Source organism: Ovis aries, chromosome 4 (assembly GCF_016772045.2).
Source record: "Ovis aries strain OAR_USU_Benz2616 breed Rambouillet chromosome 4, ARS-UI_Ramb_v3.0, whole genome shotgun sequence".
Classification (NCBI taxonomy): Eukaryota; Metazoa; Chordata; class Mammalia; order Artiodactyla; family Bovidae; genus Ovis; species Ovis aries.
Genome location: NC_056057.1, coordinates 58,824,141 through 58,847,510, shown reverse-complemented (window position 1 = coordinate 58,847,510; position 23,370 = coordinate 58,824,141). Strand labels below are relative to the sequence as shown.

At 37.8% G+C, this 23,370-nt stretch overlaps 2 protein-coding genes across 7 annotated transcripts in view; one reads left to right on the top strand and one right to left on the bottom strand.

The window, feature by feature from the left end:
- IMMP2L (inner mitochondrial membrane peptidase subunit 2) overlaps positions 1-23,370 on the bottom strand; it is a 958,934-nt gene that overhangs the window by 464,134 nt on the left and 471,430 nt on the right. Inside the window, exon 6 of one of the 6 annotated variants that reach the window (XM_042248579.2) lies at positions 1-23,370. This exon is cut by the window's left edge and continues 17,631 nt beyond it. The exons of the other annotated variants lie outside the window; for them this stretch is intronic. Within the exon in view, the coding sequence (XP_042104513.2) occupies positions 23,353-23,370 (18 nt within the window). The 3' untranslated portion in view covers positions 1-23,352. 6 annotated transcript variants of the gene reach the window in all.
- LRRN3 (leucine rich repeat neuronal 3) overlaps positions 7,281-23,370 on the top strand; it is a 39,942-nt gene continuing 23,852 nt past the window's right edge. The window contains exon 1 of the mRNA XM_012176787.5: positions 7,281-7,661. The gene's annotated coding sequence lies outside the window, so the exon portion shown is untranslated. The remainder of the gene's footprint in view (positions 7,662-23,370) is intronic.

The window sequence follows — 23,370 nt, the reverse complement described above, 5'->3', positions numbered from 1 at the left end:
GAGCCTCTTGATGAAAGTGAAAGAAGAGAATGAAAAGTTGGCTTAAAACTCAACATTCAGAAAACTAAGTTCATGGCATCTGGTCCCATCACTTCATGACAAGTAGATGGGGAAACAGTGGAAACAGTGGCTGACTTTATTTTTTGGGGCTCCAAAATCACTGCAGATGGTGACTGCAGCCATGAAATTAAAAGATGCTTCCCCCTTCGAAGGAAAGGTATGACCAACCTATACAGCATATTAAAAAGCAGAGACATTACTTTGTCAACAAAGGTCCGTCTAGTCAAGACTATGGTTTTTCCAGTGATCGTGTACGGATGTGAGAGTTGGACTATAAAGAAAGCTGAGCGCAGAAGAATTGATGCTTTTGAACTGTGGTGTCGGAGAAGCCTCTTGAGAGTCCCTTGGACTGCAAGGAGATCCAACCAGTCCATCCTAAAGGAGATCAGTCCTGGGTGTTCATTTGAAGGACTGATGTTGATGCTGAAACTCCAATACTTTGGCTACCTGATGCGAAAAGCTGACTCATTTGAAAAGAACCCTGATGCTGGGAAAGATTCAGGGCAGGAGGAGAAGGGGACGACAGAGGATAAGATGGTTGGATGGCATCACTGACTCAATGGACATGGGTTTGGGTGGACTCCGGGAGTTGGTGATGGACAGGGAGGCCTGGTGTGCTGTGGTTCATGGGGTCACAAAGAGTCAGATACAACTGAGTGACTGAACTGAACTGAACTGAACGATTATTGTTATCATGTTGCTATTTAAATTACTCTATCATAGGTAGAACTGAATACTAAGTTAAGAAGGTTAGATATTTCACTAAGCAAAACAGCTTCAGACATAGAAGTAAAATTTCACCCCAGAAGAAATATTTATCTTTTTTTCAAAGAATAGGTATTAGTTCTGATTGTAAAAATGAAACAGTGACTTAGAAAGTCTGAGAAGCAAAGAAGGAAATAAAACCACTCATCATCATGTGGGAAAAAAAGGAAATCTCCTAACACTGTTGGCAGGGATGTAAATTGGTACAGCCACTAAGGAGAACAGTATGGAGATTCCTTAGAAGCTAAAAATAGAGTTACCATGTGATCCAGCAAGCCCACTCCTGGGCATATATCCAAAAAAAATGAAAACTCTAATATGAAAAGATACATGCACCACAATGTAAATAGAAGTGCTATTTAAAACAAGAGCCAACGCATGGAAACATCCTAAATGTCCATCAACAGATGTATGGATAAAGAAGATGCAATGAGTGTGTATATATATATATATATACACAATGAAATATTCAGCCATAAGAGAATGAAGTAATGTCATTTGTAACAACATGGATGGATGGAGCAAGAGATCATTATTCTTAGTGAAACAGAGTCAAATATCCTTTGATATCACATAAATGTGGAATCTTAAAAAGATAATATAAATGAATATATTTACAAAACAGAAACAGACCTACCATCATAGAAAACAAACATATGGTTATTAAAGGCAGGGGTGAAGAGGGATAAATTAGGAATTTGGGATTCACAGATATACATTTCTATAAGTAAAATAAACTACAAGGGCCTACTGTATAGCACAAGGAACTACAGTCAATATCTTGTAATAACATATAATGGAAAATAATCTGAAAAAGAATACACACACACGTAACTGAACCACTTCACTTTGCTGTACACCTGAAACTAACACAATATTGTAAATCAATTATACTTTAGTTTTTTAAAAAATGATGCCACATACAGGTCAGCACTTAATCAAAAACAAAATCCAACCATTATCCCATCAAAGATAACGACTACCAACAGTTTAGAATATTTCCTTTTTTGATAAATTCCTTTTTCAGTTATTTCTGTGCAACCTGAAAACCACCTATCAGGCTACTTACCTATTTACTTGCTATATACTTTCTAAAAAGTGTATTTTATTCTCTTACTATTTTTCACCTGTCTAGAGAAGAAGTTAAAGTCAATCCCCTGAAAGCAAAGAATAAAGGAATGAGCAACTTCCTCACGTTTCATCTTATTTCCAACTTAAAAGCAAATTTGCTATCAGAATCAGAGGAGGAAGGACAAGCCACTGACGATCTTGTCTGCTCAGTGTCAGCACCCTTCATCAATGGCCATTCACATGTATTCAACACATCACTTCATCTTTCCAACCAGGCACTACATCTCTTCAGTGCTCTATTTCTCAAACTGTGCCAGCAATACAAAATTCTGTCATTAACACTCAACAACAGTAACTATATAAAAACATCCTCTGTCTAGTGCATAAAAGGTATTCCCTTTTAAAAATAGTATTTCTATTTTTAGCATCCCTTGTTGCTAACTACATTTAATTGGTTGACTCAGTCATCAATCAAGCATTCATTTATTTTGCAAATGAACACTTAGTGCCCTGTGCAATGAAAAGAGCCTTGACTCTTTAGGCAGACCAAACTGAGTTCAAATTTTAGCTCCATTATTTAATAGTTTTGGGACACCAGAGCAAGTAATCTAACTTCTTTGAGACAATGTTTCTACACTGTCAAATGAGGATAAAAATATCTTGAGATGTAGTGAAGATTAAGTAACTCTTAAAATTGAAATACTATGAAAGAACAATTTTATCCATGTTATGGATACTGAAGTTGAATAAGATATAGACTGTCCCTCCTGGAGAATCTTATAAACTATAAAGTGAAATTACATAAACAATTATAATGTATTTTTAAAAAGTGATGTCATAGGAGGGATAATGAATGCTGCTACTGCTGCTGCTAAGTTGCTTCAGTCATGTCCGACTCTGTGCGACCCCAGAGACGGCAGCCCACCAGGCACCCCCGTTGCTGGGATTCTCCAGGCAAGAACACTGGAGTGGGTTGCCATTTCCTTCTCCAATGCATGAAAGTGAAAAGTGAAAGTGAAGTCACTCAGTCGTGTCCGACTCCTAGCGACCCCATGGACTGTAGCCTACCAGGCTCCTCCACCCATGGGATTTTCCAGGCAAGAGTACTGAAGTGGGCTAGTATGGGTCAAATGAGCGATCATATCTTGTTAGAGGGTCAGAGAAGATTCCACGGGGGAAGCAGCATTTGAACTGAGCTAACTATTTCTGATAAGTGAAAGGCAGGGACTTAGAATAGAAGGTAGAAAGGGCACCCCAAAGGACACAGTGGAAGAAATAGTGATGACTATGACAATGATAATAATGACAAGTGATGGTGATTTCAAACATTTCATTTAGACTTAATATGTTCCAGATACTTTTCTAAGCTTTTATATATATTAACTACTTTAATTCTCAAAACAATCCTAGGAGGAAACCGAGACACAGAGATGCTAAATTTGTACTCAAGGTCACAAAGCTAGAAAGTGGCAAAGTAAGCATTCCAACCCAGGTTGTCTGTCTTCAGAAGCTGTGCTCTGATTCACTACATAAATTACTTCTCTAACGAAAGCTCACAGGCAAACCCTGTCTAGGAGTCCATGAAATAGCAATAAACCTTCACAAATGAGTAACTTAAATTCAACCATTAAATCAACAAATAAATATTTATTGTACCCATATATTTTCTTATTTGATGATATGGGCAGAACTCTGTCAACATAATTTAAGGGCTACAATTACTCATTTATGTTTAAAAATCATTTCAATACATGTTCATTAGAACTAAGTACTCATTCAGGAAACCCTGCATACATTTATTCTGAGGTAGCTGACATGCATATGTAAGTAATACACTGTATTTGCAATGGATTCTAAAGGGGGAAAAAAAAAACAAAATAAGAAAAATAAAGAATAAGGAAAAGAAGAAAAAGCAGGAAATCTATCAATCATTCAGTAGATGAGAAGGTCTGGAATCAAGATTGCCGGGAGAAATATCAATAACCTCAGATATGCAGATGACACCACCCTTTCGGCAGAAAGCAAAGAAGAACAAAATAGCTTCTTGATGAAAGTGAAAGAGGAGAGTGAAAAAATTGGCTTAAAACTCAAGATTCAGAAAACAAAGATCATGGCATCCAGACCCATCACTTCATGGCAAATAGATGGGGAAATAGTGGAAACAGTGACAGGCTTTATTTTCTTGGGCTCCAAATTCACTGCAGATGGTGACTGCAGCCATGAAATTAAAAGATGCTTAGTCCTTGGAAGAAAAGTTATGACCAACCTAGACAGCATATTAAAAAGCAGAGACATTATTTTGTCAACAAAGTTCCATCTAGTCAAGGTTATTGTTTTTCCAGTATTCATGTGTGGATGTGAGAGTTGGACTATAAAGAAAGCTGAGCGCTGAAGAATTGATGCTTTTGAACTGTGGTGTTGGAAGAGAGTCTTGAGACTCCCTTGGACTGCAAGGAGATCCAACCAGTCCATCCTAAAGGAGATCAGTCCTGAGTGTTCATTGGAAGAACTGATGCTAAAGCTGAAACTCCAATATTTTGGCCACCTGATGTGAAGAACTGACTCATTTGAAAAGACCCGGATGCTGGGAAAGATTGAAGGTGGGAGGAGAAAGGGAGGACAGAGGATGAGATGGTTGGATGGCATCACTGACTCAATGGACATGGGTTTGGGTGGACTCCGGGAGTTGGTGATGGACAGGCAGGCCTGGTGTGCTGCAGTCCATGGGGTCGCAAAGAGTCGGACATGACCGAGCAACTGAACTGAACTGAACTGAACTGAGAGGGTGATATAACAGAAAAATCCTGAAAGACCTGGGGAGTTCTAGTCTTGCTCTCTGTAACCAGATGTATATATGTATTAAGTCTCTTAAACTTTAGGACTCAAGGCACTCGAGCTTAAAAGTTTTATGTTTCTCATTTGATGACCATTTACAATCGTGCTAATTCAAAAGCCCTGAAATATTCATCCTGACACAATTTAAAGTCTTCACATGGTACTGTATTACATAGATGTGATAATTAAATAATTTAATGTGTCTTTCTGGAGACCTCTCATTACTAATAAATGATTGATGCGGTGGAATAGTAAATCGTATAAAACATACACTGCTTCTACTCAGCAGCTATTGTTCTTGTAGCAAAAAGGAAACTACAGCCAAGAAACAAAATCCTCATCTTTTCATCCAAAGTCAGTTATTTTCTCTCACACTGAAATCTCATTTCTAACGTCCCATGAAATCTTCTGAACTTATCATGTACCTACACAAAAAGGACAACTGCAAGAAATGCCATCTCATCTCCCACATGTCAAAAAGGTAATCAAAGGAAGTTAAAATAACTTCCTATGATAGAGCATAAGGTAGCATTTAAAATATTCCACTCTTGCTAAATTAAAACTTAGATTTTTTTGATATCTGAGACTAAAATTTATATCAGTTACAATTGTTGGTTTTATTTATAAACCATGAAAGTAGTTTAATCATCTATCTGCTTGATTATCACTACTCACTCTCATTATGGGAGGCCATTATACTTGGTTTGATTATTGGATTTGTTGATTGTATGGTCAACACCAATCAACCAAAATGAAATGCTTAAGGAACCAATGGTATAAAACTCAAATTCCTTTTTCAAGTAATTAACACAATTTTAATGTAAGTTTTCCATAGGCGAAAATAAAAATCTGCCAGTGGTGAAATTATCTTGAATAGGCAAGAAACTAGAGCTGGAGAGAATAAAACTGGGGGGAGTTACTATTATCACAAGTACTTTAAATTAAGTATAGACACAGTGTATCACAACATCCCCAACACTGGACTACAAATTCCTAACATTTACAGACGAAGTGCAAGAGTACCTAGCGTAAAGAATAAAATCTTGCAGTAACATTCTGAAATAAGTGCTATTAGGTTAATGGAGAAGCTACTACTTTTGTCTTGAATTTAGTTTTATTCAAAAGGTTAAGGATTATTTGAATACAGTTTTTTAAAAGGAAAAAAAATAAAGCATTTGGGAACATTTTAAGGAAAACCACAGAACGAAAATATTTAGTAGTTAGAAACAAAGTTAGTATTATAATTATAATAAATGTAAACTGCTGGTCTATGTCATTTCAATAAACACTTAAGGAGTAATTAGATGTGAAGCTTCCCCCCCCCCCATCCCCACCCCCAGTAAATCCAGCAACATGAAAATGCCATTTCTTTGTACTCCACTAGAGGGTAGTCTCTCAAAACTAGGGTTGGAGTCAGGAATCTAACCTATTTTTGACCTGTTGCTAAATTAATCCTCATGTATCATGGTTTTCAACAAAATTTTTCTCTAGTGTGCTAATTAAGGTTTTAACACATGCATTTTAAAAAACTGCTGTCTATTTGCTCATAGGTGTCCTTGCAGAAATATAAACCGTTATGCTTTGCTGTGTTTCTTTTCAAAATTTCAGAAAATTCAGCGTTTTACATATGTGTACAGAGTATATTTTTCTGGTAAATATAAGTTCAGAGTTAGCAGGTCTAAGAACAGAGAGAAATCATTTTCTTGAGGATTTAATTTTATTTCAGCAGAAATGCTTTCCCAGAGTAGTAAAACATACACCCTAAACACACATACACCCACACGCATACCTCCCAACACACACACACAAACACCATGGCACATGTACTCATTCACATGTGGCTGGCAAGTTAACTTCATCACATAAGGAAAAGTGGCTGAATGTTAACTGGAAAAATATATACCCCCTTAATATGCCAATGTACTGAAATGTCATGAAGAAAATATATGTGTTACTTTAAAAAAAAAACAAAAAACAAAAAACTGGTCACTCCACGTAAGAAAAACCATTGCTTTAAAAAAAAATTATTGAACAGCAAACGCATATCCTAAACTAAGTAGGACTTACAGAAAACCAAATGCCACTCAAAACAGTTTCAAGCTGTTCTTAAATTATACTGCCTTTGGTGAACTTCTCAGAGGAGTCATTGGAGGCTCTGCATCTCTCCCAGGTGCTTTTAATATTTGGGAAATCCTTGTTAGTAATGTGCCCTGCTGTTTTCAGAGAGAAAAGACAGTGTCTGAGCGACCGAGAACCCCAAAATGAGAAAACTTGTCAAAAAAATCCCTCCCCCTAAAAAAAAAGGAAGCAAAGAAGAAAGGAAGGAAGGAAGGAAAGGAGGGAAGGGAGGAATAATACCTAACAAAACAAGCAAGTCTGTTTCATTTATTTGTATCCTAAGCAGCAGTGTCATAGAACAGACAGGTTGTTTCAGCCAACCAGACGCGAGCAGCTGCGAGTGCTACATCTTGGCAGTCCGAAGCGATTGGCTCCTCTCTGGGGAGTGGAGGGTGTTCAGTTATTAATGACCGCTGAGCAGGCAGCACCATGTCAGTGTGACAACTGATCGGGTGAACGACGCACCACTAACCACCATGGAAACCAGGAGAAATAAAGCCAGCTCCCACGATCTCTCTTCACTGGATTGAAAGGCTCAGCCTGCCGCTGACTGAGAGAAAGAGTTCGGGGGAAAAAGAAGGAATCCTCGCTGTAACCTCCCGCCTTCGTTTATATTTTAGAATACAGAGATAAGCTCTCTTGCTCGTGTGAATACCTATAGTACACATTTGTGTATACTTTGGTACACACACATATGCACCAATTTCCACCCGGGCAAGAACGCAACCATGTGACTATTGCTACTAAGGAACTGAGGAATCCAGCACGCAGGGACACGGAAGGGGGTGTAGCACTGAAACCGCTTTTGCAGGGTAAGTTTGAAATATACATTTCTATTTAAATATGCTCTCTTTCCTGTTCAGTTGATGCTCTTTTTTTTTTTTTTAACACTTAAATTCTCTTTTGATGTTCTCTTCTTGTGTGAATTCTGAGAACGGTTTTCTTTCCATTTCACTTTCGAGACGAAATTCAAATGCAAAAGCCCTCCGGCTCTGTGTATGCCTTGCTGTGTTTGTGGGATTCTCCAGCATGAATTTTACTAGCTTGAACGCCCATCAGAGGATGTGAGTGGGAGAGAAAAAGCAGTGCTGGGGGTTGGGGGGAGTAGAGAAGGAGAGAGAGAGAGAGAGAGAGAGAGACAGAGAGAGAGAGAGAGACAGAGAGAGAGAGAGAGAGAGAGAGGGACAGCAAGAGAGAAGACCAGAGGAGAAAAGGAGAGGAAGAGAGGGGCTAGGGGATTTTTGCTTTTTCTTCACATTATTTGCAATGAAAAGCAGATTACAAATCATTCTGCGTTGTGAAACCAATCTCAGAGATGGGGCATTTTTCTCCCTTTTTCACCTAGTGGTTGGAGATAAAGGCAAATGCTGCTGTTAAGTCAAGAGTAAACCCACTAAGCAGAGTGGCGAAAAGAGCATATCACAAACAGTTATTGAATTTCTGCCAGGCTACATCTTATGGATTGGGGTAAATGACTTCCCTTTAATAACATCCCCTCACTGGTCTGAAGGGACAGTGCAAATGTCTGATTGCTAATGCAGCTGCAATTGATACACTCTAGGTAAAAGGATCCCATGAACCAGAAGAGTTCTAATCTTCTTTGGTAATTAACAGGATCGCAGCAGGATGGCTTTAAAGTACATCTCCTATTTAAGAAGATTGTTCAAACCAACTGCTATATTCCCTTTGCTCTTACTCAGCTAGCAGGCTTAATTCACCTCTAATTTATTCATTTTTAACAATATGTCCTTGTTTCCGTGCCTCTAATTTTCGTGAAACCAAGCTATGAGAATGAGTCGAACCTTCTTAATTTAGTAAAAAGGGGACAATGTGAAAACAAAACAAAACAAAAAAAAAGGAAGAAATAAGGATTCATAAAACCTACCTAGAACATACTGTGCCCTCACGCAATAAATACTGCTTACACCCTGTATTTCTCTTTAGTTTCAGAAGCAATGCCTTTGAGACAGAATTACTCTCAGTAAACTATGAGTGTCCATGCGGTGATGATTCATGGAATACAGTGTGGGTTAATTTATACTTCCAGGCATGTAAAAGGAAGCCAGCTACTTAGAACATGAGTGTGTTCATGGAAATATTCACTACCCCCTTAGAGGATCCTGTAAAGACAGTAAAAGAAACCAAGTATTTATATTTTATCTTCAGGAGCTCTCTCCTTCCTTCTTCTAGTTCAGCTAACCAAATAGTTAATGGAGACTGCTTCTTTTGAACTGCAGGTTATTTTTTTCTACCACTGTGATTTCAGAGTTATTATTGGTTTTCTAGTTTATAATATGAGCTGAAAGCAAGAGACAATAAACAGCCACTTAGATCCTGCCAATTTCCCACAAATGTGTCAAAAAATGAGTCACTTTACAATGTGTAATGTAAGAAGTCAATTAATTCCAGTGACCTTTGTAAATGATGACAATAAAGCAGCTCTGACAACATGCCATGGGCTTCGATTTTCCCTCTGTAAAATGAACAAGTTTAAGAAGAGGTTTCCTGCTCAGAGTGAAAAATAAAAGATGCTGAAGGATTAGCTTGAAATATCGGCAGGCTTGCTTGCTCTGCCTCAAATGCCACACACAATCTATAGAAAAACAAAATGATTTATTACAAAGAGGAAAAGGTGTAGCATTTGCTTTTCTGCTATTTACTGCGAGTGTACCTTCTGCCACAGAATAGATCTGATATTTTGGAGGGACCTCCTAAGTTCCTAGCCAAGAGAAAAGCCTGAAGCTGATATTCAACCTCCAGATTTCAAACTCCTGTATAGTGTAGCACTGCAGTATTGATTTCAGTTTTTCTCAGACCTTTTCTGGGGAAACTTTCCATACCAAACACACACATTCTTAAATCCTACCCAACCTCTTTTAAAATTACAATCAATGACACCTAAGAACAGTGGATTCACTCTTTAACCTTGGTAAAGCTCACACACATATCTTGTGGATTACGGAGATCAATAATGTGCCCACTTGAGTCTAAGAGATACAATCACTCCAGGCCCCCAGGGTTGTCACTCAATGTGTGCCAGGGAGTTTAGAGATCTGATTGGCATCTACCAATGCCAATTGATGGACATATCAGCATGCCTGGAAGACTAAGCCACAGTCTCCCCACATCATGTAGCTAGCTATACCAAAAATAATAGATTTCTGGCAAGACAAGCATCAAAGGACCATCTTTTCAGAGTGTTGCTTGTCAAAGGCAACACACTGAGTTAGAATGCTGATGAGTAGGTGGAATTTTTACCTTTGGTTGTTGTTACTGCTGTTAATGGCTTAAAACACCATGTTATCAGTTTTTTAAGCCAGCAATTTATGGACCTATGAAAACCATAATCAACTTATAATTCACTAACTGTATTTTATTATTTTTGTTCATTTTATACCAACTCTCTTTTTTTTTCGGTCATAAAATGGTTTAACATTTTACTTTCTTCTCCTCCACTCTGAATTTTTCCTGGTGCAAAATGCCTTTGTAAAGTGACATTGTGATGTTTACTACAAAATAATTATGTTGAAAAGAAAGGTTTGTAATCTGAGTTACAAACTAACACTTATGTTAATTAAATAGTAGTACTTAATTAGCAGCCCTTGAAGATGGTCATAGATGAGATATTTGTTGGGGAATCTGAAGGAGATCATTTAAAAGGAAGCTAGTCACATGCTAAAAAATGAGTCCCTACTTCTAGCTTCAGTGAAGATGCCCCCAAAGAATAATTTAAAATATTGTTGCTCCAGCCAATCTGGATAAACACTGGACACATCTGCAGCCACCTAAATGGGCCATGGAGACCTGGATGTGAAAGTTTAACCACTTAGGTGTCACTCCTTGGTCCCAAGCAACTGAATAAAGCAGGTAAACATGAGGCAGCAGATCAGTATCTTATCCGCGCTGCCAAAGATAAAACTCTCTGATGCTGGCTATGCAACCAGCACTTAGGAAAGCTTCTCATTGTAGCAACTGAACACAGGTCCCGCGCAAAGCGCAGTGAACAACTCCCTGCCTCTCTCCTGATGAAGTGATATCTGGTTGGACACCTAGCAAGTAGAATGTGACAGCAATTGTTCCCTTCAGCCACAAACTAAAAGGCAATCAAACTTCACATAAAGAACGTAGGTGGTGCCAGAGGATAAAAGAAGTAACAGGGAGAAATACAAATGGTTTACGTTGATGACGGAGTAGAACTTAATCTCGGCAGATGCTGTTTAGAAATTGTTAAGACTGGGGAGCAGAGATTCCAAATGCTCATCTCAAACTTTGTGAAGAAATGCAGTGCCCACTGGGCTATCTATTATTATATATTTGCATAATTGTCATATTTGCATTTAACTGAGGGCTGTTTTTTAAGGTGCCATTCGTAAAAGTACATCACACAAACTCAGTGTGGGGAAATGAAGACGGGGAAGAGGTTTTCATGTAATAGTAATACAACCTTCAGTAAAGGCTCTAGTATGCTCATTTCACTGGTGAAGAAACTGGGGCCCAAAGGGTTTAACATCTTTACCCCAACACACTCAGCTCTTTATGGAGGTCTAGGGCAGATGCCCTACAGTGATCCCTCCAACAGTCTGCTAAAGGTCTGCCTATCCTCTTTTCCAAAGAAAATATTCTTTAAAAAGTATAAGTAAAGGCTGATAGATACGAGCACCCACCCCCCCCCAAAAAAAATCCTTAAGTAGATTTTTATCCAGATAATCAAGTACTCTTAAAGTTAGAGCAGATAGTCAACAATAGAAGCAATAACTATTTATCTCGGGCTTCCCCTGGTGGCTCAGATGGTAAAGAATCTGCCTGCAATGCAGGAGACCTGGCTTTGATCCCTGGGTCAGGAAGACCCCCTGGAGAAGGGAATGGCTTCCAGTATTCTCGCATAGAGAATTCCATGGAAAGAGGAGCTTGGCAAGTTAAGCGCATGGGGTCGCAAACAGTTGGACATGACTGAGCAATTTCCTTTCATTGAAGTATCTCACAACCAATATTTCAAATTCATAATTTGCCTTTGGGATATAGTCTACTGTATTCTGTAATGAGTCATAAAAATTAGGCCCTTGCCCTGGTTTGAAAACATCTTAATAATAATACTGCTACTCTTCACATATTCAGCTGTTGGTCTTCTACTATAATTCAGAGTTCCCAGGAATTCTGAAGAGACTCTCCAATCCTATTTTACTGGGTTTAACTGTAATATTTTAAGGCACTTATAGGTGTCCTCTTTATATGCACTGTCCATTCTCATATTTTGCTTCTGCACCTCACAGAGGAGATGCTCAGAAGAGTTACACCTATCTTCATCTCACCATCTCCCCCATTCTGCCTTACCTTTCCATTTCCATCGTTACGGTGAGAACCACTGTAGACAATGACCTAGTGCCTTAATTTCACATCCCTATTTTTTTTCTTCTTAGCAAATTTTTCTTTCTCAGTGTGCTCTCCAAATTTTGCTAAGATAATAGTAATGAACTGACTTTAAAACTTAGGGGAAGTAAAGGAGAGTAAAAAAAAACAAACAAACAGTAATTGTGACTCTTCTAGAGCTATCCTGTATACAGAGTAAATGACGTTTCTTCCTCCCAACAACCTGCTGGGGGAGTAATGATGATGATCATTTTTCTTGTAAGACTGAAGAATGAAGCTCTGTGAGGTTAAAGACTCTGCATGTCTTCAACCTACTCACCCATATGTTTGTCTGACAGCATTAGCACTCTGATAAACAGATACTTGGCAAAGGTATCAAAAATTGGATAAAATGTGATGAGTAAGTTTTTCAGGCATGTTCCAGATTGTTGGAAAATTATGAGCAAAGTCTTCAAAGTCATTTGAAGCACCACCAATGGATAACGTCTATTAGAAAAGCAGCCTGTTTGGCATCTCTTTTCTAGTTAGTCTTGGAGAGAAAATGGCACACTAAGAACTCAAAATGCCAGTAAATTTATTCAGATTATTCTGAGGGCCCTGAGGGAGATTTTATCTTTCATAAGTAATGTCATCCTTGGAATAAATGAAAATTCCTAAAACACATGTTCCAAAGGTTATCTTGCCAAGCTTTACTTCCAAAAAGTAAAGCATTCCACAAATAATAGCTACTCTGTTTAGGAAGGAGTGTAAACATCACCACTTTTTTCCAAGTCTGCACTGAAAAGGCCCATGGACTCCCCAATGACCCACTGAATCAATTAAAGGCTTAGCATCAACAAAAAATATTTTCTCTTTCCAGAGGCCTAAAACCTCTGGGATTTAATTCCCTGAGGAGCGAGAGAGGAGGTAGTTTCCTGACTTGTACAAAGCCATGAATCCAGGAATGGAAGAATGTATTCCCCTGGGATTGAGCCTGCTAATGTGCCATGGCTAAGCAATGGCCTTCAGGAAGTCTCTGGACTCACAACACTTACCAGTGGCAAAAGTAATATTGAGTATTTTGATTCTAGGAAATACTTAAAGAGGCATTGTGGTAGAGAGGACTGGAATGAGCTTTATTACAATGCTCTCTAAAGTTAGGAAATTATATTAATAAAATGACTACAAAGAAACAAGGGCAAATGTTCCAGCAAATTTATTCCACTGATAAAATTTGGTCCATAATATGTTACAGTCTCATCACATTGAAAGGTCAAGGCATTTAAATTACATTGTCAGAAACTTACTTTTGTTTCAAAACAAAATAAAAACTCAAAAAATGTTAACAGACATGTATTTTCTGAGATACAATTCATATTGGCTTTATGTCATTAGACTGTTTTTCTCATCGCTTTATTCATATGCCTGAGACATACCAGTCTTATTGCTGTTTGCTAACAATGTCTCTGGGCTCCCATGTTTAATTTTGTTGTCATCAAAAAAATCAGTCAGAAAAATCAAAAAATCATCAAAAAAGCAGAAAGACCAAATAGACAGTATATGGGATCATAATGGACTTTTTTTGAAATGTCAATAGTGGCAGGAGATAATTTACATGTAAACAATGGTATTTTGATTTCCACAAAGACCAAGGGGTTAATGTGCCTAAGGCATGGAGAGTAAAACAATAGAGGAGGTGAAAATGAACCTGAAAGCAGGTTGCAATGCTACAGCACTGAAGAGAAAAGGCAAGAGAATGGAATGGAAAAGGCAATGCAACCACTATATCTGAAAAAGAAATATATTCTAAGCACTTATAAAACTTGGACACTCTTTTCCTAATAATTACTGAATGACAAGCATGTAAAATGCCATTGTAAGATAGAGCTTAGACTATTCATCCAAGTCAATTCTTTGTGTGAATAGATGAACTGATTCACTTACCAAACATACAAGTTATACTTGTTCTGCTTATTGTAGTTGGTTATCCACACGTTTTTTACACGGACGCTCCAGCTACTCAAAGAGTGTCATTAAGTGAGTTTCAGCAAACTTTTGAAAATCAGTGAGGCATTTGCCAAAGTGCCATCTCCTTAATCAGTTACTTTACTTTTAATGAGCAAGCAAATTCCATGTAAATACCAAAGTCTCATTTTTCATTTATACTATAAGCTGTGTCTGTCACAGACTGCTGCTATTGGACAAAATGTTCAAAGGAATGAAGAATTACGTGTTTTATGACCTAAAATACTGTTAGCAGAGACCTTAGGAGTTAAAATTGCATTATGTCTCTTTGACAGTCGTTACTGGTTAAGGAAATGATCATGATATTAGCAGAACTCATTTATTATGCTACACCCAGGCATTTTCTGTGCCCAACAATGCTAAACACTTCATGTGCATTTTATCATTTACCCCTCACAATAATCATATCAAACTATTATTATTAATTAACAGTAATTAGTATCAATCCCACTTTACAACTGAAAGAATAAGATTTAGTGAAGAAAAGGCAACTTGCCTCACTTAATTAAAGACAGTCAGTTTGGTTGTAAAGATCATGCCTTTGTACACCAGGCAACACTGCTTCCTTGTTGGTATTACCTAAATATAACTAGTCTACACTGTCTTCCAGATCTCAGATTCTCTATCCAAATACAATCTCCCAATTTAGCATTTCACAGAATGCATTCTTCTTATACTAGGGCATCATCTATTGGCAGCATTCACTCATGTTTTCTTCTTTTATTTGTTTCTGAAGAAAAAGTGATGATTTACTTAGTTGTATTTGAGTATCATCCACTTGCTCAACTAAAATGATTGCTGCAGTGCACAGCCAGATTATTTAACTGGCACCTTATGGGCTTACAGTCTTCTTCCTCCACCATTTTTCCATCAAGTAGAATTCAACATGCTTCTTTAACTGAGGTCACCCAGGACAATAACCGACACAAAGAAGAAATACAAAGCTTAGCCCATAAGTCTCAATTTTCATTATTTATAACAAGTCTTCTGGGGTCCAGTTCCAGTCTGTGGATCCTTCCTTTCTTCATGCATTCTCCTTTAAACAAAGAAAGTCAAAACAGCCTGAACACTATTTCACTGCTACTATGACCATCAGTTGTCAATGAAATTAATCATTCCTCCTCATCATCAGTAAGCTTCTAGCTCTGTAAAGATAGTTGATGAAAGCTGCAATCCATTTTCCAAACAGAGCATGCTGAGCCAAACCTAAAACTTCAGCAAAACTCTTCTATCCCAGCCCTTTGCAAAACTTCAGAGTTTCTCGCTGAGTGATCTCCTCAAAGAACTATCAGGGGAGTCCTTCAATCTGGCTGTCCTACATAGAAAAAGCTGAATGTGAAATTAGGGCCAAATGTTACTGAGGATTCTCCCAGTGATAAAGAGTAGTGTTAAGAGAGCTCATATTCAGCTGTCTTTTCTTGTCAGAGTCAACTATTTTTAAAAAATTACCATTAGGCAACTGAAAAATGAATTTAAACTGGAGGTGATAAAAGGTAAAATATCTGTGCATCATGAATAACCTAACACAGATATGAAATAAAATATTTTTAGAATTTTAAATGTTTTGATGTTTTTTCCTGATATTTCTTACATTTATACGTAACGATGAGGAGGAAGAGGAGAAAGGGGGGATGCTAGCCAACAGTTATTCAACATTAAGGTTTTTACATACCTCATCTCACCTAATATCTCAGCTCCATGAGGGAGCAGAGGCTTAGGAAGGGGAAGCATTTGCCCAATTTTCCATTGTACCAGGGTCCTAATTTGAATCCTGAATGTTTGACTCCAAAGCCCACACTTTAAAATCATGCTATTTGCCTCCCATAACATATATAAATGAGAATAAGCATAATCTATTTCCCCTTTGGGAAGCATTTTACTTTTCACGCAGAAGCATTCAACAACAGTTTCTTTCTATAGTAGTAAGTTTCTCAGCAAAGTTCAGAAAACATATAATAATCAAACTTCAGTTTTGTCACATGTCTGACTCAATTAGTATTTCATGAACAATATAATAGCCCTTATTATAATACAACTAATCTAAAAAATTATTACTTGTAGATTTTCTATTTGAATATTGCCATTAATTTGTGCAATTTCAAAAGTGTAATGGAAAAAATGATTATAGTTGAATTCCGAAAGGACTTGTGAACATCTAAGATCTTTACCATTTTTTAGGGAATGGATATAAGGAATAAAACAAGGGAAGTTTTCCAGGTCATAAATACCTTGCAAACTGACCATGCAGAAAAATGTTTCAACTCTTTCCTTCCTCCTTCAATATAGCTCACCAGATATGAGAACTAGTTGAAACTTATTTATATTTTTATACATTGTGTACATTGTATACATTGTGAGCAAAAATAACAAACACTTATAAATTCGAATCTGCTCCACAAAGAATGTTTTCCTATCTAGAATAGTAACTCCTCCTCAACCACCACATCCTGCCCCCACTCTCCTTCCCACCCAACCCTGAAGGTAGTAGTAAATTTCGTTCTTAACTTCACTTAAGCATGAGGTTTTTCTTTCCAGATAATTATGTTTAATTACAAATCAATGTACCACTCTATCCACTTACTTGATAGAGAGTTCTATGAATCTTTGAAAGGAAAGATATTCTAAAATAATTTATGATTTATTCATTCACTTAGACATGCCCCGTCATGGCTATATAATCAATGACTAAGAATGCATCCAAAGTCAATGAAAAGAACCTTGAGATATGGATAAGAAATTATGTATATGATTTATTTGCTGGTATATAATACAACAACTAGAACCATATCTATCTAAATGTTCTCATCTCAACAGGTATCATTCTATTAAGATTTTACAAGGCATATATTCCAAAAATATTTTGAAGCATATTGCCTAGGTGTAACATATACATTTATTTTTATATTTTGATTCACTTTTAACATTAAAGGAAATTTCAGTAAGGTGTAAATGTGATGATTGACATCAAATTCACAGTGTTTATTTTTAACCCAGAATCTTAGAATCTCTAAGAGTGACACCTAATGATTTTTCAAAGTTTCAGAACAAGTGGTTAAAGATTCAAATCTTTTTTCATTGTCCATTTTCTGCCATTTTTATCTTAGGTTTAGAAAAACTGCTTACTATTGGTGAACAATTACTTGCTTGAATGCATACAGAATATGCATGCAGTAGGTATATTGTGTTGTATTTTTCCCAAGCAAAGACCAAGAATAGGGTAGAGCTAGATGAGACAGGGGTTTGATTGACAGGGATAAGATTGAGATGTTTAAGCAGACATTCTTAGTTAATATGCCTGTGAGACTGTGGTAAGAATAGTCTCCAGTCTAAAGAGGACCACTACCTATAGTCATCTCTTGGTTCTCAGATGATGTCTGTAGGATGGTAGATCAGGTATTCTTAGGAATGTCTACCAGTAATGGACAAAACCCTTTACCTTACATGTTCATGAACTCCTGTTTTCAGATTATATCACATTCTCTGTGGAACTTAACTGAGGGGTACCCAGCAGCCACCACTGGCATCATTAATGAATCAGTTCTACACTCCCTTGGCATTTGCCTTCAAATTCCATTGAAGGATACAAGGAGTCAGGCCTGGTATAACAGAATCGTGAAACTGAAAGAGATCTTACGGATATGAAGTCACTTGCTCAAAGTGACCTCACTACTTAAAAACATAACTGGAATCAGAAGCCAGGTGATTCAATCCTTGCCTAGCAGTTATTTCACAGCACATTGACTGTGATGGCAGAGCTTCAGAAAGACTGGACCATATGCTCCCATCAAATCATTCCTTTTCTTAAGCACCATTACGACCAAAAGTTCCCAAACTCAACCTTGTAGAGAAACCCAGCAGTTTCTTCCCTGGGAAGGGCCCGTATTTGTACAGCTCTTTGCTGCTGGAGTCTGGCAGAAGCCCAATATGCCATCATACAGTCACTCCTCAAGACGCCTCTCTAGACTGACATTTTACTGACATTAATGTGTTGCTGCTGCTCTGCATCAAGCATGTTAATTACTTGGGACCCAGATTTTGAATTTGTGCTCTAAAGTGGTTTTAGCTGAAGAGTTGTTTGTTTCATTTCTAAATCAAATAAGAGAGAGAAATTATTAAATGGAAAGTCACAAATTTAAAAAATGGCAGCCAACTAAGTTTCATAATTATCCAAAAAGGAAATAGAATGATACAGTTCTTTGTGTTATTTTATTGGAAATGTCTATACCTCTTGGATGTTCCGTCCCAAATTTAAAAGCCTCTAGGTCATTCTGTCCTAATCCTCTTTGCTGGGAACCTAAGAAGCTTTATAACATACAAATTAATTACAATCTTTGAAATTAAAAATCTCATTTTAAACTTATTTTTTTAACTTTTTCTACAAATCCTGTCATAGGTTTTCTTCCAAAAGAATGCGTAGTATCAAATAATGAGTACTCCAAGCCCTGAGTTGCTAAATTAAAATGTTTAAATTGCTGATGATAACATGAATTTCTTTTAAAGAACGGTGTCCATTTACCAAAATGACTTCAGATATAGTTTTCATTTTCTCTCCTTTGAAAAATCCTTCTTATAAGTACTAATGAATGACATTTAAAGTACATTCTAACAATCTCTTTAAGATTTATTTCCCCCAAGTATAAACATATCTTAAGAAATGACAGCTGTCCTATCCCATCATCGCAAAAAAGTTATGCTAGCATTTTTGCAGATTTCTATTTAACCGGTGTACTTCTAGTACTCTGTCAATTTCAATGCAAACTTAATACAAGCATTAGGCACATACATGTATACTTGCATGCACACCGACACTGGACTTTTCCTTAACATCTGTCAACTGTTAGTTTTTACCAGTGTCTAGCCGTGTTTATTTGTACCTGGTTTCTAATAATTTTTCTTCTTCTCAGACATGCCATACAACTGAGGTAACAAATACTATGTTGAATTTTAAGAGTTATTCTCCCAAAGATAAAAAGCAAACAAACAAACTGCAAGGCAAGTAAAATTCTATAACCTCTAATGCAAATCAGCCAAATGTCATTCAGGCAGCTCTATTTTGCTCTGCTACTTCTATTCTAACATCGCCACCTCCAAACTAAATTTGAGTTACAACAAATTCTAAATTAATTTGACCATGATTTTGAGTATTATTGGACTTCCCAGGTAGCATTAGTGGTAAATAACCCACCAGCCAGTACAGGAGACGTAAGAGACATGGGTTCCAACCCTGAGTCCAGAAGATCCCCTGGAGGAGGGCATACCAACCCACCCCAGTATTCTTGCCTGGAGAACGCAATGGACAGAGGAGCCTGGCAGGCTATAGTCCATATAGGGTCACAAAGAGTCGTACATGACTGAAGCAATTTAGCATGCATGCGTGACTTATTCATTTGGTAATAGTAATCACTTCATGGGAAATAGATGAGGAAACAGTGGTTGACTTCATTTTTGGGGGCTCCAAAATCACTTCAGATGGTGATTGCAGCCATGAAATTAAAACATGCTTACTCCTTGGAAGGAAAGTTATGACCAATCTAGATAGCATATTAAAAAGCAGAGACATTACTTTGCCAACAAAGGTCCATCTAGTCAAGGCTATGGTTTTTCCAGTAGTCATATATGGCTGTGAGAGTTGGACTATGAAGAAAGCTGAGCGCTGAAGAATTGATGCTTTTGAACTGTGGTGCTGGAGAAGACTCCTGAGAGTCCCTTGGACTGCAAGAAGATCCAACCAGTCCATCCTAAAGCAGATCAGTCCTGGGTGTTCATTGGAAGGACTGATGCTGAAGCTGAAACTCCAATACTTTGGCCACCTCATGTGAAAAGTTGACTCATTGGAAAAGACCCTGATGCTGGGAGGGGTTGAGGGCAGGAGGAGAAGGGGACGACAGAGGATGAGATGGCTGGATGGCATCACCGACTCAATGGACATGAGTTTGGGTAAACTCCGGGAGTTGGTGATGGACAGGGAGGCCTGGCGTGCTGCGATTCATGGGGTCACAAAGAGTCGGACACGACTGAGTGACTGAACTGAATATTTAGTAATTACTTTGTTTCCCGTGCAGTTAATATTAACATTTTTTTACCTAAGAACTTTTAATGCATTATTTTATTTTCACTCCATCCCTCTGAGGTAGGTAATATTCTGCTTGTTTTTGTGCTTAGTTGCTGAGTTTGTGTCTGACTCTTTGCAACCCTTTGGACTGTAGCCTGCCAGTCTCCTCCTTCCATGGAATTTTTCAAGCAAGAATACTGGAGTGTGTTGCCATTCCCTCCTCCAGAGGATCTTCCCGACCCAGGGATTAAACCTGTGCCTCTCTGTCTCATGCAGTGCAGGTGGATTCCCTACCCATTGAGCCATTAGGGAAGCCCATAGGTACTATCATCAACCATCATTTATATAGATGAGAAATCAGTGACAGAGGAGGAAGAGGAACTAGAGTCCACGTCTGAGCCTTTAATCACTAGGCTGCCTCTAAGGAACATAGCTGAGAGTGCCAGAGAACAAGAGACTATGATACAGCATTTGCACTGGCTACTTAAGAAGTATTGGGGAGGGACTTCCCTGGAGGCCCAGTGGTTAAGATTTCATCTTCCCATGCAGGGCGTGTGAGTTTGATGTTTGTTTGGGGAGCTAAGATCCAACATGCCTTGTGGTCAAAAAACCAAAACATATATAACAGAAGCAATATTGTAACAAATTCAAAAAGGACCTTTAAAAAGTTCCATATCAAAAAAAGAAGTAGTAGTAGTATTGGAGTATGTGGGGTGAAGTAGGAAAAGTAAAGTTACATGCCTGTAATAAGGGTTTGGGGGAAAGGCTGCAATTTCACTCTCACTTACCAAGTGTAACACTACTCGTATCTCTGGGTTTGGGCCTATATTCAAGCAACCACTCTGAAAGCCAAATTTGCTAGAAAAATGTCTCCTGCTGTTGAAGAATTCCTTCTTTCCTTCCTTCATGCATGCACATACATACCTCCATTTTTCACAGCTTGAGGGAAATGATGAAGCCCCAGGTAAGGATGAGACAGTGGTCATCCAATTGTCTTTCTCTCCCTCTGTGTCCTGCCTGCTTTCCCATAAATGTACAGTGCTTTGAGCCGCAATTCAAAATTATTCTAGAGAATAAAATAATATCTGCTGCCATCTACTTTAGATTTAGCAAATGCCATCTTTAGTTCCAGAAATGTTTTCACATCTGCTGCTAATGTTCCAAATTTATACATTTTCATGTATCCTTATGTTGTCAGTGTAGTAAGGAACACCATCACTTCAGTTGCTGCTGACAGCAGTTTTAAAAGGAAGGAGGGGATATTATAAGTGAAACTACTCCATCTGGTTCCCAGCAATTGTTTAAAATAGTGCTAAACATTAGAAATGTCTCATCATAAATTCCCCCACCTAGTCTTTTCAGGCTGCGGCTCTTTGGAACAAATGCTAAAGATTATTAAATGTAGGAGAAAGGAAGATTGTTATTAGGAACAGAAAAGGAACAGAAAAGGTGAAGGACTTGCCAACAGGCAGCAAGGGAAAAGATACAAGTGTATCCTAATAAGTTGTAAACTGCACTACCTATCAAATTACTATCAAATTAACAGCTATGCACACAAATACCCAGGCTCTCATTCCACTGGAAGCAGAGGCAAAATGTCCTCAGGATGAGAGGATCATGACTTCTGGAATACTGGGGAAGAAAGTAAAGGCAAGCAGAGGGAAGGGAAGAGCCTTATACACAGAAAAGGAGAAAAGATAAAAGGAAGGAAGAGGAAGTACAATAGCTATTTGAAATGAGTTGGACCCAAAATGTGGGCCCACTTGCCGGGATACAGAGAGCAAAAGCAGGGCCTTAGACTTCCAACAGTTCCAGCCTAAAGCAATTGTTTCCACAGCAAAGGATTCATGGAGACAAAAGCACACCCATCTTTGTAGACTGAAATTATGGATTTCCAAGTAAAAGTCACAACGGCTTTTAAAATGCCCCATAAAAATTAATCTGACTCCTCTCCATGAGATAAACCAAAGAATTCATGGGTCAAAATGCTGAAAAATGGCACAACTGATGTCAAATAACCTTCATTTTTCAACAGCAGCCTTCTATAATTCTGCCATCTAGGTATTCCAGTTAACATTATATATGAAACTCGGAAATTATGTAGCCAAAGAATAGAAAGCTAATTCCTGACAGCATGTGGAAAGGAACAGATGAGAACAAAACACCACAAAAGTTTATAAATTGACCAAATAAGACCGCATATGTTACCATCTTCTATGAGAAGAGAGATTTATTGACTGACAATTTACATCTGGTTTGCTCCCGTATTCTGCAAATCACAAAAATGGGTTGCTGTGGCAACTGCCATGTGCGATTTAGCTTCTTGAGAAGGAAGAGAGAGAGAGAGAGAGAAAAAAAAAAAACCTCAAAGTACCTCCTAAAACACAAATACAGCATGAATTTTTATTGTTCCTTGCACCCCAAGAGAACAAATCTCCTGACAGAAATTTTGTTCTTTCATAATTTAAAAAATGGGCTTGCTTTCTGTTGTTTGCAGTTTTATTATATATACTACCAATTTATGCAAATGTGAAAGAAAAAAAATCCATTGATATATAAAAGAGATGGATACAGATTGCCTGAGTCACAGGAATGTGATCAGGCCATTGTCTTTTATAGCATCCCCGCTTTTATCATTGACAGCTCTTTTAGCCAATTTGACTCTATTGATGTATCAAATCTATGCATGATACTCCAAGGAATACACCGAGAGCTCAGTACTTAAAGCATCAGCAAGGACAGGCTTATTTTTCTGGACTGAAAACAAACACAAGGTGCAAATAGGAGATGATTAATTTTCTCAGAAGCATATTCTTAACCTCAGGAACACAAATCAGGAGGCTGTGCAGGACCCCAGAACATATCACGTTACCCACATCTGTGCATGCTGGAGAAAGCATATGAACATCTCCACTATGAATAAAATGAGAACACTCATCCCTTACTTACATACTTACTTCTCCACTTAGACCTAAAAGCATGGACACAAATCTGTAGATCCGTTAAGGTCTTGAAAATAAAAACTCGAGTTGTCCTTATTCATTGGCAAGTCTGGTAACTTTTTAAACTTCTGATGTTGTTCACACTGGGAAAGTCAA